The following is a 13,882-nucleotide window of genomic DNA, read 5'->3' as shown; positions in this document are numbered from 1 at the left end:
CAATGTGGCTTGATTACAGTGCTCTTGATTCGTTATATTTATTTTCCAAATTGTTCTGGTATTCAGTTCCCCTTGGACAGCTCCTCCCATTGCACGCCAGCCCATTCCTCAAGGTATCCAACCTCTCCAACTGGTGTTCCTCGAGGCGAGCAATCTTGCTCACATACACCAACAATTATCGTACCCCATTCCATACCTTCTAAACTCATGTCGTCTGCCTCAAGCTCTGCAATAGCGTTTGGTGTCAACTGCACCTCAAAAACTCTTCTCGCCGTACAGTTGGGGCACCTGGGGATAGCACCCTTGTTCACAGCCTCACCAACAGCATCCTTCTTTGAATATAAGAGAGGAGTGCCTGCAAACTCATAACGAATAACTTGCTCAGGGTTCTGCGCCAGACGATCTGCAAACTTCTGGAACGTAGCGTCCATGCTCGACTCAAAAGCCTCGCGGTCCAGTATAGAAGGTTCCGCGGCATCAGCATCTTCAAGACGGGCGTTGGTGGGAACATTCGTGGCGGTCGGTTCCAGAGTTTCGAAATCGGCGTCAGCTAGATAGAGAGTAGGATACGGCTGGGCCTGAGCATCTTCGGTTGGCCAGGGCTCTGAAGGTTGAGGTGGCGACACCGGTGTATCCTTAATATTGAGAGATTCTGCAAATGTTTTGCTGAGGGATGTTGTTGCTGGCTCGGGAGAGGCAGGTTTGACAGGTTCAGGCTGTGTATTTGGAGAGGAAAACGGGTTCGCAGATCCAGAGCTAAATGGGTTTCCAGAACTGCTGGAGTTGCTGAATGGGTTCGCATTGCTAGAGAATGGATTTGCGCCAGATGCACTTCCCAATCCCTTGGAACCAAACAAAGTCTCTCCTAATCCAGGCCCATCGTTCTTTGGCTTTTCCTCTTCAACTTTCTTCTCTTGACTGGGCTCTTTGGAAGCTTCCTCCTTCCATACCCGCAGACCTCTCAGTGCGCGGATGCTGCCATCTTTCCGCCGGCAAGTCTGTCTTCTACAGGCGAAGACATAAAGTCGTCGCTCATGCTCAGGGAATCGTTCGGGGAGTTCGCCGTTGAGCTGTAGGATCAAAGCCATAAAATCCTTGCAGACTTTGCATCGTGCGTAGGCTGCGTTGGGAACATTCTCGTCCAACCAGTCCTGATTTCGCTGTTAGTCGGTACAGTTTTGTCTGGTGCGGGACAAGCCAAAGACATACAGGACGGCCTCCGAGTTTGCTGACAGAGTCTTCGTCTGCTTCTTTAGAGGCATATCCCAGGAGCACGTTTGTCTCCTCAAATTCGCCATCCGAGGAATCGGAATCGTACGAAGCCATGATGTTGATATTGATGGGCTTGATTTAAGTGATTGGTGGTGGGGTAAATATTTTTTTTCTGTACAAAAAAGCTGTCTTGTCTGTCTGTCACAATGCGGGGCTTAGCGCATCAATAGAAATGTTCAACTACAAACCATCACTCCGTGATGCACTCACCCATGTAGACTATCTACGTATTACAAATGCTATAAACATGCTTGAGTCATAAAATAAGTCGTAATTGTGTATATTACGCCCCAGAGCCTTTTGTCTAGCCTCACTTTTAATGTGGTATCTCCTACATGTGATCATTAGGTCCATCCATGCCAGGCCCAGGTCCGCCTGCTCTACCCATCTGTCGAGCCTTCAACAACTCGTCACATAGAAGGAGGTTAGATGCAATACTGGAGCTGGAGGCGATGCAATTTCGCAGAACTCGGTAAGAGTCAAAGACACCCTCCAGTTCGGGGTCCATGGGTTCACCGGTTTCGAGGTTAAGGCCAACGACATTGCCGTCAGCATACTCGTCCTGCAAGTCCGCAACTATAGCAAGTTAGATCTTGGCCGTGAATACTTGGAGAATAGTCAACTTACGAGCATCCTGGATGTCAAGACCGGCGTTGGCAGCCAGAGTCTTGGGAATAATAAGAAGAGCATCAGCGAATGCCTCAACACCCCACTTGGCCTTGCCCTTGACAGACTTGCCAAAAGCATCACTCTTGAGATGAGAAGCACAGGCAACCTGGAAAGCACCAGCTCCAGGAACAACGGACTTGTCGACAATCATGTTGTAAACACTTCGCAGACCATCTCGGACAGCATCAGTCACTTGAGCAATGGTGTGAGCGTTGGGGCCCTTAATCATCAGAGTAACGGACTTGGGGTCTTTGACCTCCTCAACAAAGGTGAACTTCTCCTCACCGAGCGTCTGCTCATAGACAAGGCCAGCCCAGCCCAGAACATCCTCGGACAAGTCGTCAACGCTGTTCTGAGCAACACCACCGCAAACAAGCTGAAGGCGCTCCATGTTCCTTCGCTTGGCCCGTCGGAGAGCAAGAATATTGTTCTTGGCAAGAACGTCAAGAGAAAGAGGATCGATGCCCTTCTGGTTGATAATAACAAAGTTCTTTGTGCCGTCGTTACCGCAAAGCTCCTTCTTGAGCTCGACGATTTTCTTGAGCTTGGCATCGACGAAACGACGCTCACTTTCGACAAGCTTATCACGCTGCTCAGCGCTAGAGTAGAAGAAGCTGGAATTAATCTCAGTCTTCTCATACTCCAGGCTGACGTTGAGGGTAAGAATGTAGCAGTTCTCGAGCCGCTTAGGCATATCAGGGTGACGAGCACCGTGATCAAGGGCCAGTCCACGAATCAGCCGAGTGTCGGCGGCTGTTCGGTGCTGCATCTTCATAATCTCCACCATGTGCAAATCGGGCTTCGCGGGTGCTTGGTAAATAGCAAGAACGGCATCGACAATATCAGGTGTAAGCTTGGCGGCCAAAGTCGAGTTGAGCTTGGTGGCAAGCGATGTTCGGGCGACATTGAGCAGGAGTTCTCGGTCAACTTCCTTGGCGAGTTTGAAAGAGTCGAGGAACTACGACGTTGAGCCAAAGTTTCAGGGGGGATGAGGTATCAAAAACTCACCTTAAGAGCCTCAACCTTGGCAACCTCGAAACCATCGGTGATGATACGAGGGTGCAGTCCTTCAGAAATGTATCGGTCTGCCTGCTTGAGAAGCTCACCAACCAACATCACCACGGAGGTGGTTCCGTCACCGCAAATATCGTCCTGAGCGGTCGCGGCTCGAGCAATCATAACGGCGGTAGGGTTTTGTATTTGCATCTCTCGGAGGAGAACGTTTCCATCCTTGGTCAGCTTGATCTGGGGTCGTCGGTTAGTTTAGGGGTCGTCGTGGGGTATTTTGATAGGAGTTTGTACCTGTCCCGCACCGTCAACAAGCCTGAGACTGTTAGCTTCACGTCGCCATGTGACAATTATGATAACACGCACATTTTAATGGTGCCCAGAGGGCCCAGATTGGACTTCAAAACATCCTGTAGGCCTTCACCAGCGCTAATGTTGACCTTCAGAGCTTCGCCCCTCCTCTGCGACAAGCGGGTTAGCAAGTTGCAAGGCAAGGCCACTTTTGGCTGCGGGGGGGTTTATAGTTATTGGTATCGACATACTCGGGACTCAGCCTTGGGGTTGAGGAGTTGCGCTGCCGACATGATTGTAAATCTCAGTGGGCACAAAGGCTATGTCGAGATCAAATAGGTCGAGGCTTGAAAAAGCGGTGCTGGTGTAGGAGGTTTCGCGATTTCGTAATCGCACAAGCTTGCACCAGCTGGTCACAGGCAATAGCGGATGGGCTAGGCTGGTACATTTTTTCTGCCCCTCCAAGGGGTGGAAAGCGGTGTAAGGTGAGGACCGAGGGGCTCGGTGAGCAACCAATCAGGGGAGACTTTTCTCAAAGGTGGTATGAAGCTATTCCGATATCATAACTAAGTTGTTTCTGTACAGGCCATTTAGATCCAGGGACCTAATCTTCCGGTCTATCATTTTACTCTCCTCTAATATATATCCTAAACCTTTACTATCCAGCATTACATTCTTCTATCTAATGTGTCTACGAGTTTGAATCATGCTAAGGTTTACCAGGGTGTGAAGAGGGGCAAGAAACCGTCCTTTTGATCAATCTTTTGACACACTGATCCAAGATCCGAAGTCTCTTTTTGTTTTATTTATTCATTTTCCCTCTCAGGTCCAGTGTCTCTCTTGGTTTACTTCAGACCAATACACATATTCACTTGCAACTCATCTAGTCACACTCCGCTCTATGCTTTTTCCAATCTCGCTTCTGACACTCCCCGGAGCAATATTTTACCCTTTGACAACTTGAACACTTCTTTAAAGTAATGCCCGCCTGGTCCTCTGGTTTCCCGCAGCTTCGACATCTTTCTATCCGAGTCACTGGGTTCCGCATCTTGGGAACGTCGGCAGGGTCAACGACTTCTTCGTTGAACGGAATTGCATAAGTCGGGCTGATTGCGATACGGACTGCATTCGGCGCTGCGTTTTCCCACTCAGGGAGAGACACGAAGTTCTCTGGTAGGAGCCCGTTACCACACGAGCACAGAACCTGTTCACCATCTTTGAGACTCAGTGGAATAGTCACCCCCTTTCTCTTATACTCGCAATCCCTGCCATGAGACCAGGTACGGCACCTCTCAACCATAGATGGGAGAGCCTTCTTCCAAAGGCATAGTTCTGCATCGTCTACATCGATACTGCCGCATTCAAGTTCCCGGAGAATAAGAAGGAAGGATTCCATCCGGCTCGACGTGACAAGATCCATCGTGAATGGGATAATAGCAGCATCAATAACGACAGATGCAGCATCGCCATCAATCCGGATGGCGGAGACGAAAACAAGCATGTGTATACCACCTCGCTTCGGGTGGTTGATTGCAAACAAACCGGTCTGGCCAGCCTGTAAGCCAGTGGCGATCATAAACATGGTAAACACAGATTCCTTGAAGTTGACCATCGGGTCATGTGAGATTCCGCTTTCGTCGCGTACAGTACGCAGGTATTTTTCTCGGGCTGAAAACTGCATTGATGTCAATGTTGTCATCCATCGGTTTCGGTCCTTGTTTTCCAAATCAATGACAGGGAGGTTGTCGAGATTCAGGTGTGGCATGTTGAGACAAGCCGGAACGCCAGACGAGGAGATTGCTGAAGGGTATGCAAAATCCAGCAGTATAGGAGAAGAGCCAGGCTGTGCCAGTGGCACTATCAATTCGATGTAGCCTGTCGTTCGAGCAACTCGAGATTTCATTCCATCCTTGGTGACAGGCACCGGAAAGTTGATGGGGCAAATAAGATCATGCTTGCCGAAAACAATATCAATGACGAAGGGGCTCTTCTGACGAAAGTCGATCGGGGCCTTATCCTTAAGGAACCCCTTGCCTTTCTTCGAAGTAATGTCCAAGTGTCCAGTAACGGTAGAGATGACAGACTCAGAAGGTGATATCTCGAGCAGAATCTTGGCGGCCTTGTCATCCTGACCCTGGTTGACCGTATTCTCGAGAGACTTCACAGCACTACACACGGCAGGATAACCATCGTGCCCAGGTAAATGCTTTGTCACGAATACGCTCGCTTTGTCATCAGTGCGCGTTTCAAAGACAGTCATGGTCATTCCCAGAATGGGACCATAGATCAAGGAGTTCTGCCCCGTAGGTGGAACACAGAGTCCTACCAATGCCGAGTTGGGCTCGTTCTGCAGCGTTGAAGTGGGCACATAGAAAGATGCAACGAGAGGAGAGTCTCCGGCCCATCCATTCCGATCTCTTTCGATTACCACTTGAAACTCGTCCTCATCAGACATCTTGTTGGTTTTAACATTACCAAAGGAAATTTGGATATCTCCAAATGTATTTTGCCATCCTTCGGTAGCGTTATGACTGGATCTTACCGATCCGACAAGTGGCGGTGATGCAAGCCCAAGAGGGTTATTTTGATGTTTATACAATCGAGCAATGGCCGGTCTAGGTACAACTACCGTAACAGCGACTGCCGGTGGCAGGGATTTCCAGCGATTGAAACCTCCATTTTGGGGAAGGCTTCTGCTCTCCTGGATAATCCATGGTTCGGTGTTTACACCAAGAAGGTGAAGCTGAAGGCACAGGTCTTGCATGCCATTGCTAGCCAGCAAAAAGCGATGATCTTGGGCAATAGAGTCAATGAGAGCCGAGCACATGGATGGCCAGTCTGTTGCAACCCCGGCCATGACAACCTTGAGCATGGTAGCGAAGCTTGTACGGATAAAGTGGCCATATGTGTTTGACCTCTGTCCCACACTTGACTGTGATATGTTCTCAGCCTCAAACATATAGTCATAGAGTGGTGAAAGCAATTTGATAAGCTGCTTTGAGTCGATATGCAGCTTCCCGTGGCGGGCCTGACCCGAAAACTGGTTGTCTCGCTTCCAAGCCAGTCGGTTTCGGGTTTGCGTTTCTCCTTTTGCTTCATTCATGAGTCCAAGGAAAATCTCGTCAACATGGGACTCAACTGTGGCATTGGTCCAGTACTGAACAGGACTGAAACCAAGCAGAAGTGAGATGGTCGGCGCATGTCCAGAGAGAATCTTGTCTAGAGCATTCTTCTGATCGCCCTCAGGCCTGATTAGCAATTCTGTGAAAAGCGACGCCCACGGCTCATCTTTGAGAAGAGGCCCTGCTGCGAAGAGAATGTTGAGCGCTCCGATGTGGTCGCAGAGGTTTGAGGTGTCGATCATATCGAACGCCGATGGCCCTGAACCACCCTTCCCATAGTCCTTTGGATCCAAGACCAATGGTCGTGGGTCCCAGGTTCGCCGGTATACATTGGCTGGTTTTGCTGTTGTATGCGCCGCCTGTAAACTGTGACAGAGCGCCAAGGCATCCGCAACGGCAAAGCGAATGACGATATTGCTCTTCAACGACTTGAAAGCAGAGATCCATTCGTTGAACTGGGTCATAGCAGCAGCTGAGGCTACAAATTCTTTCCCTCTGATCTTGGGCTCGAGGGGAGAGCCTTCGAGAAGAGCAGCATAGGCCGTGGCCAGATGAAAGCCCAGGACTGGATCACTAGCATAGTGCAGAATGTCGTTCTCGGAGAGAAGACTTGCAAGGAGCGGGTTTGGCAACTTATCTTTGGCTTGGCGAGGTGTGACTGTACCATTTTTCCAGTATTGAGCGGATATTTCCCCGAGTTTTGCTCCCGCTTTTATGGAGAGTGGCGCTGCGGAACGCATAGCTGTCAAGTTGAGGCGCCCTTCACCAAGCTTTTGGTCGTGGATGTCCTTAGATGGTTGTATGTTCTGCTGAAATGTCTCCGTATAGCTACTGGGTTCGCACTTGGCTGCCGCAGCTTTGATGGACAACCAAACACGACGGATATCTGATAGAGTATCGGCATCGCAGAATCGGATAGATTTCCCCCATATGCTGCTGTTCCATTCATCAAGGGATTTGGAAACGCTTAGCAGTTTAGTAGCAGTAGCTGATACAATGTTCGCAGTCTCTTCGTCCACGAACAAATGGTAGTAGACATTCCAAAGCTGCTCATCACTCAGCTTGCAATCCTCATCAAGCAGGAATATCAAAAAGAAAGCATTGCGAGCTAATTTCTGGTTAACATGTTGTGGTGCTGTGATGCAGGGTAAGTCACATACCAAGAATCTTTTCGACGACATCGCAACAAGTGAAGTCGATTTTTCTCTGAGCTAATCCGATCAGCTTCAAGTCTTGAGGAAAGATTGAATTGTACTCACGCAAGCCTTTCTCCAGGTATGTTGTATAGAGAATGTTGCGCAGATCACCACAGCCAAGCGACAGAACAGCTACGTCTTGGCCTTGTGGTACCGATCTGGTCAGGCTGGTAGCTGGTGTATTGCCGGCAGCATAGAGAAAGCTAGTTTTTACGGCAATAGTTGGCGTAAGCATGGTCGATCAATAGTGAGAAAGAAGAAAGTCTCACGACTCATGAGAGAAAGGAAATACAGGAGTAATGTTGGATCTGAGAAATAAATAAGGTCTTAGCGGAGGTTTTGGATGTATAAGGTGGAAGCTCGGACTACCTAAGACAAAATATATGTGGCTGCGTCTCATCAGTGGAGCCAATGAGACGCTGGATGATCTACCAAACATGACAGAGCAAGAGTAAAATAGAGGCATAATGAAACGTCTATGACAGAACAACAAACCAGATGTAACTCCAACTGATCTAAACCGATTGATAGACATCACAGGAAATCAACAGCCTCAACTGAAATTAAATTGGTGATCAAGTAATGTTGAAATTCTCATGGCATTGTTGACTATATATCAACTTGCAAACATCGAGTCAAAGTAGACCATTATCACATTTAATCAAGGCACCAAAGTTAATCATCAATGAATATTCCATTGGTAAACTCCATATATCCCCCCAAAAAGCAAAAGCCTCAACCTGAAAACTCCAAGCGGCCCAAGGGGGTGTCCGACACCCAACCGCGTTGAGACCTTTGCTTTCTATCAATTCCCCCCCAAATAATCATGAGAATCCCATTCCGGTTCGCCAATTCCTGCCCGAATAGTCCATTGCTGCTGATGATAAAAACCCCGTTGAAATACCCAAGCCCTTTTTTACTGTCTCTTCCCCATCCCTAGTGTACATAGCCGCGAGCGTGCATTACGTAGAAGCGTGAGCGTGAGCATCGTGAGAAAATATGTCGCTTCTTCTGGAAACGAGTGACCTCAATTGGTGTAATCCAAACAAAAAAGTGCATGGCTGATTAAGTACTGTTCCATGGCTTGCGCGAGACGAAACAAAGCAAACAAACAATGCTGGGCACAAACTAGTTGCTGCCAAAGAAGACGTCGTCATTGTTGTTGGTGAACATGCCGACGTTGTCGAAATCTTCGTCAAATTTGCTCATGAGCATGTTGGAGTCGCGATCCAGTTGGATAAGATCGTCGTCATTGGCAAATTGATACAGCATTTCATCGTCTGCATTGCTTAGGCCAAGGGGAAGAGAGGCAGCCATGGTTGCCGAGGTGACGAAAGTTGTTGTCCCGGGAATGATGGTCAGATCGTCATTGTTGATTGAAGTGTTGGGGTCGACGTCGAAGAAGTGGGTGGCTGGGGGGGAAGATGATTGCGAGAGCTCAGGTGGTGTGTTGTACTGGCTTGCGATGCTCTTGGAAGGAGATGCGGCGTGCATGGGAGTGCCCTCCATGATGGCCTCTGGGGACACATATGAGTGTGCGCTGCCAGCGGAGGGAGAGGAGGCATACTCCTGAAGAGCGGCGGCTGTGATGCCAGTCATTGGTGCTGAAGAGACGGCAGCGAGAGCCTGGTTCTGTGAACTCATTCCAATGTCCATCATGTCACCAAGCATAAACTGTTCTGGTGAGTTGACAGCTGAGCTGTCAGAACAAGCAGAGAATGATGACATTGAGCTGACAGACATGTTCTTCTTGCGGGTTCGCGCCGACTTCTCCATGCGAGTCTCGATATCAGGGCGGCTCTTCTTAGGCGGCCGGCCTCGCTTGACAACCTTGCGCACGACGTTATCGAAAGCACCAATGCACATGCCTCGTTGGCGGTGTCGAGTAAGAGCATCGTGGCGAGCAAAGCTGTTGCCACATTCGCAAGGGTAGGGCTTGATTCCAGTATGGATCTTGGCGTGTCGCTTGAGATCGTGCTGTCGAACAAAGCACTTCTTGCAAGTGGGACACTGGTATTGTCGGTCATTGAGATGGGTCTGAACATGCGACTTGATGTTCTCCTTGCGGCCGAATTTCTTGCCGCAATCTTCATAGGTACATGTCCACTTGCCGTCACTGGCGTCTGGGCCACTAATGAACTGGGCGATCTCATCCTGAGTGACTCCGGTTTCTGTCTTGGTCTCCTCAATGTTGATGCTGGCGATGCTGGCAGCACTTGCGATGCTGGCAACTGACTCCGTGCGGCGATGGGGAGAGTGGCGACGAGATGGTGTCTGAGAGGGGGTCCCAGAGACAGATTGAGCACCCATGGGATAGGTTTGGAGTTCAGGCTTGTTGTCAAAAGATCCCATGTACTGTGTCATTTGAGGAGTGCTGGGAGTGACTTGTTGTGGTAGCTGATGGCTGAGACCCTGGATGTCATCCCGACCAAAGTCGCTCTCGATCTTCATGAACTCGTTGTTGAAGCTGTTCATGCTCATGTAGTCAGGTGTCGACATTGGCAGTCCATTGAAGGATGACTCAGGAAGAGTATTTGACCGAGCTGGGCTAGACATGACTTGCTCAGAATGTTGTCTGATGTCTTGGAAGATGGTTTGAGCCCTTCGGTTTCCTCCACGGCTCCTCACGGGCTTGATCGTCTCTTCCATAGACTCATCATAGCCATCAGCGAACCGACTTGGCATGCTCTCATCCTTGGCCAACCGGTCGTGGGGAGTCTCAATTGGCGTAGGGGGAAAGTAACCTTGCGCAAGGTTAGCCGTCTCAGGCATTGTCATTGTCCAGCTGAGCGACTGACTTTGTGTGTTCTGGCTCTGGCTCTGGCTCTGACTTTGGTTTTGGTTAGGAGGCGTAGCGGGTCTTGTCGTTGAGTCCAAGGTCTCAAACTTGTTAACGCGGTCCAGGATGCCACCACTTATCCTTCTGGAGGTTCTCCTTGTACTGGAGGTGTCACCTTCAGAGGACCAGCCCTGAGCGGAGGAACCCTCAGAAGGAAAGTTGATGAACGTTGGAGTTGAAAGTGCACTGTCATTGTTAAAGATATCAAATTCCTTACCTCCCGACATATTGTCACCGTATGCAGCCTGTTGGCCCTTGCCCATCATCACGTTAAGATCAGTAGTGTAAGGGTCAAAGGGAAGTGAGTTGGGGTCAAAGCAGGACGGGTCGAATCGTTGTGTCTGAGGAGTTCCATGAGGGGACATGAGATAGTTCTCACTTCCACTTGGCGCCAGGTTGGCGTAAGGGTTCTGTGTGCCCGGGCGTGCTTGAATGCGTTGCTGCTGCGCTTCTCGCAGAACTTGCTGCGTAGAAATATTGGCTAATCCTGTGTTGTTAGTATTCGTACTTACCATGTAGTTCTGCCTTGTTGCTGCTGAGTTGATGTTCTGGTTCTGTTGTCGTCGAACATCTAGGCTGAGGCCGCGCCGGTGTGCGGTTTGTCGTTGTGTAGTTGGCAGATTAGGGATCTTGGCGCCCTCAAAAGCAGACGGTGTCGAATTTTGACGTCGGTGCTGCTTTTGCCGGGCGTGAAGTCCTGTTGGATTGGACAGCATAATGTCGCAAGGGGAGTCCGGAAGGGAATTGTCGTCGGTCGATATATTGTCGATGGGAACCTATAGGTCCGAAACTGCTTGACATGTCAGTCAATTTCTCAACTACTTCACTACCCTTCATGTTCCATACCTCACGCAGCGCAAGCACAGAGCGCCGGGCTAGTGGAAAGTTGTTGTCGTTCTCAGTCGAGGTCGACTTTGCGATGTAAGTTCAAATGTGGTTATGCCTGTAAGGCAATGATATTTGTTCGTGGAAGTGCTCTTTTTTGTGTGTTTGAGCTCTCCCGAAAGATGAGATAGATGCAATTGATGTACAAGCTCTGATTGATCTTGTTCTGTATGTATGTGTGTATGGATGGATGGATGTGTGAATGGAGTAGCTTTGGTGCTAGATGCAACAAGAGCAGCAGTGTGGATAACTTGGATCTTTGGGGTCGATAGTGAGATCGAGCTAAAAGTAAACAATCACCAGGGGCAACCAGAATCAAACCACTAAATCCAGCTTCACCCATGCTCAGCCGGTTACCCTGGCACACCTTGGCGGCTAGAGCTACTAAAAGAGTGTGGCAGCCAACTTCTGAGACGTGACCTGGCGACCGATGGTCCATTACACCATAGAACCATGTTTATTCTCGGCACTTCCTGATCATGATAAGATTCTAGCCGAGGATTGACCACTGACCACACTCAGAGTGATCTCATCGCCTTTATGACTTGACAACTCGCATTCTCACGAGCCAATTCACGTAATAAACATTGATAACTAGTTACATACTTTGCGGCTTGAAAGCCACAGCCACAGTATACCTCGCAGCTCAAGCAATTCGAGGTGTCGCATGGGAATAGCATCATTGCCTTATTCCCTGTTGCTACCATAACAACCTAGGATTCCAGCACATGTCTCGGTCAATGGCAGCTGTACAGTAAACGACAACCTCTGTAGCTGACGCAGATGACGTCTCGTTTCAGGATCAACACGATCACAAAAAAGTGAGGTTGTCTCAAACAACCTGGAAATGAGAAAGCCTAGGTCATCGTCCATACCAAGTGCCTCTGCGCCATTGGACATACAAACGCTCAAGGGCCTCCAACTTGCAACTGCATTCCAGCCAAACAATAGATGGCGATATCCTGTGTCACCATTACCCTGAATTGAACACGACGTTGCCTAGGTTCCCCCAGCCCATGACTGTATATTCAACTGTTAAGTTGCCTGGCTTCCGATGGGAGGCGTTCTTCAGCACAAGGCATTGCCTTGGAATCTCACCATCGACCGAGATCATGTCGCTCTTTGATGCAGTACGATCTAGAAGCTTCACCGCCAATGTTTCGATCCATGGTCTATCTAAAGGCAGTCCTTGATTGTTTTTTATTTGAGACAAGTTCTGCGTTTTGTCAAAGTTTGTAGTCGCTTCCTCGTTCGGTCGTCATTGTAAACAAACCTCTCCCGCCGAAGAGGCAAACACCGTTGGAACTTAGACTTTGTTATGCTCGACGTTTACGGGACATCTAATCGGCACTTTTGCCCCAGAGATGGCGTTTTCAATCAAGTTCAACACCATACACAATGGCCTACAACCGGAAGCTCTAAATAACAATGCAATCTCATTATCAATGAACAAACCGAGCGTGAGTAGCCATGGTAATGTCGATACTGATCGAAAAAAAAAAAAAAAAAAAAAAGTCTAACAGGAAACTGTCATCGTGTCAATGAAAGACTCATCTTGGCTCAAACTTCAGACCTTTCCTTGCTCACGTTTTTTTTACTACGGAATTCAACACAGCAATAAAGAGGAGTTGTTCGTATATCTAGATGATAATTTCCAGAGATCGGGATCGAAAACGGTCGGTAACTGACAGTCGCTTTTCCATTGATACAGAGTCTTACGATGGAGGTTACGAGATAAAAGCTCGTTCTTATAGAGTTCTTCAATCATTGTCCCAAGTCTGTTCAGGTCAGCGCCGAATCTTGCCGATATAGTCGGCCCCACACGGGGCCGGTACTGGTGATCACCACTTCCGCCAACGGCGCCAATGTATTGAGATAGAGTCATACAATCATCTGGGTAAGCACGCGCTCAAACCCGACGAAGGCGGTAAGGTATTGGCCCGCCAAGATCTTCATACTTCTATCGACTTAGAAGATCATAGAAAAGTTTAATTTTACATCAGTTCACCTAGGTGGTTTGGAGTTGCACCACTATCCAATGCGAGAATCTTTAGATATATATCAATTTCTAGTGATGTAATGGTGCATTTAACACTGTAAAAACGCAACTTACGTATGATACATAACTATAATTTCTGACGATCCATAGCTAGCTGTTTCGATTCACACAGCTTGAAAAGTGAAGGGGAAGAGCATAATATTCTCAACCATCTTCCAAATAGTACCTTAGTATAAAAGTGCCGCTAGACTTTACCTTAATATGGTACCATACCTACCTACCTTAATGCTGTTTACCCTGAGACGAAGTCCAAGATGGTACCTTCCTCAACAAAAGGGTAATGCAGGCAGGTACGGTGTCAATCTTGAGAATCACTCCACTGAGCAAACTGGGCAAGAGTGTGTGCGTGCATCTACAAACTTGGGTAGGAGCGAGCAGGCACTTTGGCAGTCGGCAGTTGGCAATTGCTGCCAGTGCAAGATTACCTTAGGCACCTACTCTCTATACCAAGTAACCATCAATGTGACTTCCTTCGCAACTTCGTCTCTCTGTCCTTTCTCAACCCTTTTCTTTCGATGCCAGGTTCAACATTCTCATCTCT

The 13,882-nt window shown here is 48.6% G+C and overlaps 4 protein-coding genes; all 4 read right to left on the bottom strand.

Moving 5' to 3' along the window:
• Positions 1-62: 62 nt before the first annotated feature.
• On the bottom strand, positions 63-1,326 carry FFUJ_13551 (RP-8-like protein; the record flags this gene model as incomplete). XM_023576249.1 has 2 exons in its annotated part: positions 63-1,151; positions 1,210-1,326. The coding sequence occupies 2 exons, from the start codon at positions 1,324-1,326 to the stop codon at positions 63-65; spliced, it is 1,206 nt and encodes a 401-aa protein (XP_023429425.1).
• Positions 1,327-1,603: 277 nt separating this feature from the next.
• On the bottom strand, positions 1,604-3,533 carry FFUJ_13550 (probable CCT6-component of chaperonin-containing T-complex (zeta subunit); the record flags this gene model as incomplete). XM_023576248.1 has 6 exons in its annotated part: positions 1,604-1,848; positions 1,900-2,899; positions 2,950-3,186; positions 3,244-3,265; positions 3,316-3,410; positions 3,492-3,533. 6 exons carry the CDS (start codon positions 3,531-3,533, stop codon positions 1,604-1,606), a joined length of 1,641 nt encoding a protein of 546 aa, XP_023429424.1.
• Positions 3,534-4,123: 590 nt separating this feature from the next.
• On the bottom strand, positions 4,124-7,793 carry FFUJ_13549 (uncharacterized protein; the record flags this gene model as incomplete). XM_023576247.1 has 2 exons in its annotated part: positions 4,124-7,497; positions 7,523-7,793. 2 exons carry the CDS (start codon positions 7,791-7,793, stop codon positions 4,124-4,126), a joined length of 3,645 nt encoding a protein of 1,214 aa, XP_023429423.1.
• An 893-nt stretch (positions 7,794-8,686) lies between these two features.
• Positions 8,687-11,113, bottom strand: FFUJ_13548 (related to SWI5-transcription factor; the record flags this gene model as incomplete). XM_023576246.1 has 2 exons in its annotated part: positions 8,687-10,861; positions 10,910-11,113. The coding sequence occupies 2 exons, from the start codon at positions 11,111-11,113 to the stop codon at positions 8,687-8,689; spliced, it is 2,379 nt and encodes a 792-aa protein (XP_023429589.1).
• Positions 11,114-13,882: the final 2,769 nt, after the last annotated feature.

This window comes from Fusarium fujikuroi, chromosome FFUJ_chr04, assembly GCF_900079805.1.
Source record: "Fusarium fujikuroi IMI 58289 draft genome, chromosome FFUJ_chr04".
In the NCBI taxonomy this organism is placed as follows: domain Eukaryota; kingdom Fungi; phylum Ascomycota; class Sordariomycetes; order Hypocreales; family Nectriaceae; genus Fusarium; species Fusarium fujikuroi.
Note: the sequence above shows the minus strand (reverse complement) of the source record. Positions and strands in the feature narration are given on the sequence as shown.